Here is a 3,648-nt window from a genome sequence, read left to right on the forward strand (position 1 = left end):
GAAATCGGACGCCTGGGCTCGCTGCAAGGCAGCTTTGCGAGGAGAGATGCTGAGGGGAGAGGAATGAGCTGGGACGAATGAGCCGTTTTCTGGCAGTGGAAGTATCAGAACTAACCGCACAAAAGTTACATGGCGAGAACCAAAAGAGCAAAAGCAGCGAAGCTCGAAGCCAGTGGCGAAAGCAATGGTGAAAAAAGGAACCAGCGGAGGTAACAAACTCAGAAAGCGAGACGAAGGAAAAGGAGGAGGAAAAGAAGACTAGGTAACACGCAGCCGCAGGACTTACTCCATCCAAGTGCGAGCACGCCCACAAACCGGGACGCAACACAGAGGCAGCTCAAGTAGGACTTATCCAAGCGCGAGCACGAAACCAATCAGGACGCAACACAGAGGCAGCTCAAGTGGGGCACGTGGCAACTGAAGGCACTGTTCGGTGGTCAACCGACTCACACCGCGCAGCTGCGAAAAATTTTATTGATTGCCGTGAGCCGGCCGATCAAGATCGCAGGGCAATAGATTTTCAGCTGACGTGTCCGGGCTGCCCACGCGCCTCCCCCGCCACGAATGTTATCGGAGATGCGCACTCGCTGATAATGTAAATTAACATGTTATTATCAAGTCCAGCTAACTTAGTGGGCCATCTCGCGGTCTATTTAACTCATCTCATTCAGTTCGTGTCCCTCTTTGAAGTTGAACCACAAAGTCCTAATAAACCGAAGCCAAGTAGTAGTCTAGAGTAGTTTGCCTCGACAAGGCAGCGATGGCCTCAAACAGCGGAGGAGCCGGCCACCGCGTGGTGCTCTTCCCGTTCCCCTACCAGGGTCACCTCAACCCCATGCTGCGCCTCGCGGCGGCTCTGCACGCTCGTGGCCTGGCGATCACGGTGGTGCACGCCGAGCATCACGCACCGGACCCAGCCGACCACCCTGCTGACTACCGCTTTGTGCCCTTGCCGGCCGACGTGCCGGCGGGGCTCCTGTCCTCCGAGGACGTGGCCAGACTCTTGACGGAGCTGGACGCCATCTTGGCGGTGCCTTTCGGAGACCGGCTGGCGGCACTGCTTGCCGAGCAGGACGCCGGAGGTGTCTGTTGTGTGATCGCCGACGTTCAATGGTACTCGGCGCTGGCGGCGGCGAGGAAGCTCGGCGTGCCGACGCTGGGGCTCATGACCAGCAGCGCGGCGAGCTTCCGGACGTTCATGGCCTACCCCACGCTGATTGATAAGGGCTACTTGCCTGTCCAAGGTAACTAATTAAAGAACCACCGTACGTGTAGATCGATCTGAAGGTACTAGAGTGTCTGTCAACTAGATACAAGAGTGTGTATCTTCATTAATTTATTTGCTACTATTTTCTACTGCATGCAGAGGGGCACAAGGACGATCCAGTCGACGAGCTGCCACCGTTCCGTGTGAGAGATCTGCAGTGCATCGACAAGAGCATCCTCGCTGAATTCGCCAGCCTGCTCGAGCGCATCGTCGCCGAAGCACGGCGGTCCTGCGGCCTCATACTCAACACCTTCGACGCCATCGAGGCCGCAGACGTCGACAAGATCCGCCAGGACTTGTCCATCCCTGTGTTCACCATAGGCCCGCTCAACAAGCTCTCGCCGTCGGTCAGATCAAGCCTGCCGCAAGACCGCGGGTGCCTCAACTGGCTCGACACGCAGGAGCCGGGCTCCGTGCTGTACGTGAGTTTTGGGAGCTTTGTCCCCATCGACGCCGATGAGTTCACGGAGCTGGTCTGGGGCCTCGCTAACAGCAAGAGCCCGTTCATCTGGGTCGTCAGACGGGGGCTCGTTCGTGGCTTCGAGTCAGGCGAGCTGCCTGACGGGCTTGAAGAGGAGATTCGTGATCGAGGCCGGATCGTCCACTGGGCGCCGCAGGAGGAGGTGCTAGCTCATCCTGCGATCTGCGCCTTCGTGACGCACAACGGGTGGAACTCCACGGTCGAGGCCATATCGGGAGGTGTCCCAATGATATGCAGGCCACTTGTCGGTGACCAGCTGGGAACTGCCAGGTATGTGTGCAACGCGTGGAGAGTGGGAGTGGAGGTTGAAGTGGAAACTCGGCTAGAATGGGGGAAACTCCAACTGGCCATTGACAAACTCATGGCTGATAATGATGAAGGCAAAGAGGTTAGAGAGAGAATGAAATATTTGACCAACATGGCGGGAAATGGTGTGAGTGAAGGCGGATCATCGCACACATCTTTCGTTAATTTGGTTGAATTCATCTTGTCATTTACATGTTGAATGCAACAAATGCAAACTTGATGAGTAATCTTTTGCGAGTTACAAGGGGACGACTTAAATGCATCGATTTAATTGTCACTTTGTGAGCAACTAATCTTGAACGCACGGCACTCGATTCAAATCTCTTTCGGCACTCGATCCCCGGGCCAAGCTTAGATTTTTTTTTCCTTTATAAAACTATTGATTCTTGAACGCACGGCCGTCTTCTCCTTCCTCCCATCCTGCTTTCGCCTTCAGACATTTCCCAATGTCCAAATGTCAGCTCCAGATAGCAAAGTGTATTTTTTTTATAAGAAATAGCAAAGTGTAGTTTGTGCGTTCTAGATCAGCTATCATGTTTCCCCTTTTTAGAGAAAGTTATTTAAACAACATTCTAAAAAATTGTTTAAACAACTTTTCTTAAAAAATAATTAAACAACTTTTTTCAAAAATATTTGTTTAAATTAAATTTATGCAAAATGTTAAATAATGACTATGAAAAATAACTTTTTGTTTAAAGCATTGTAAACAAAAGGAAAAGGAGAGAAACCAAAAGGATTTAGTGGTTCGGTTCTACTCATGAACGAGAGTGAGACTAAAGGTAAGAAAATGCAAGTGAAACGAGATGAGAATCAAAGATTGGGAACATACATTTGATCGGTGGTCAGGTATTTAGTGATCCAAGATTTTAGTTAAAAATCAAGATTTCGCCCATTCCCTCAATTCTAAGATTATTGTAATGGTTGATGAGATGAGAAACGAAGTGAGGTCAAAGAAATGTGATTCCAGATACGTCCGTTCCTGTACATCGTTTGATATCGTCGATGCTAGCTCCCCTCCACATTGTGGCGTCACCATCTCGGGCTGGGCATTCAGGAGGAACCAAATGGTTCGGTTCAGATGTAGGAACCGACGAATTTTGGTTTCGGTTTTTTCAGTTCGGTTCTGATTCTAATCGAGAGAACCAAAAATTTTTAGGATGCACAGGTCGGGCGGGCGGGCGACTACACTGCAGCAGCGTGCCCCACGCTCGGTTTGGCCGCACGTCGTCCATCGGCCGCCGCCGCGCTGTCCGGCGGGCCGCCGCCATCGATCCACTGCCGTCATGCCCTCCCGCGTCGATCCATGGCCGCGCGCCGTCGATCCACCACCGTCGTGCCCTCCCGCGTCGATCCATGGCCAGGGGCGCAGATCCAAGGGCTGGGGGTGGTGGTCTGGGCCATCGGGGGCGCAGATGGCGACTTGGTGTCGTCGAGCCGAGCGTACCAGCACTAGGTGTTGGCGGCTGGCGGCGCGGCAGGGTCTGGGGGCGCGGTTCCAACCGTCTGGCGAGCGCCGAGTGGGCGACCGGAGCGGAGCGGGCATGGTCTGGGGCTCTGGCCACTAGGGGTTGCGGACGAGAGTGTGGGGCGGCGG

General features: G+C 53.3%; 1 protein-coding gene across 1 annotated transcript; it reads left to right on the forward strand.

Moving 5' to 3' along the window:
* The first annotated feature begins 717 nt into the window (after positions 1 to 717).
* Positions 718 to 2,386, forward strand: LOC120644612 (DIMBOA UDP-glucosyltransferase BX9-like). Its single transcript, XM_039921262.1, has 2 exons — positions 718 to 1,244; positions 1,367 to 2,386. Exons 1-2 carry the CDS (start codon positions 761 to 763, stop codon positions 2,251 to 2,253), a joined length of 1,371 nt encoding a protein of 456 aa, XP_039777196.1. The 5' UTR covers positions 718 to 760; the 3' UTR covers positions 2,254 to 2,386.
* Positions 2,387 to 3,648: the final 1,262 nt, after the last annotated feature.

The sequence above is a fragment of the Panicum virgatum genome, chromosome 8K, assembly GCF_016808335.1.
Source record: "Panicum virgatum strain AP13 chromosome 8K, P.virgatum_v5, whole genome shotgun sequence".
Taxonomy (NCBI): domain Eukaryota; kingdom Viridiplantae; phylum Streptophyta; class Magnoliopsida; order Poales; family Poaceae; genus Panicum; species Panicum virgatum.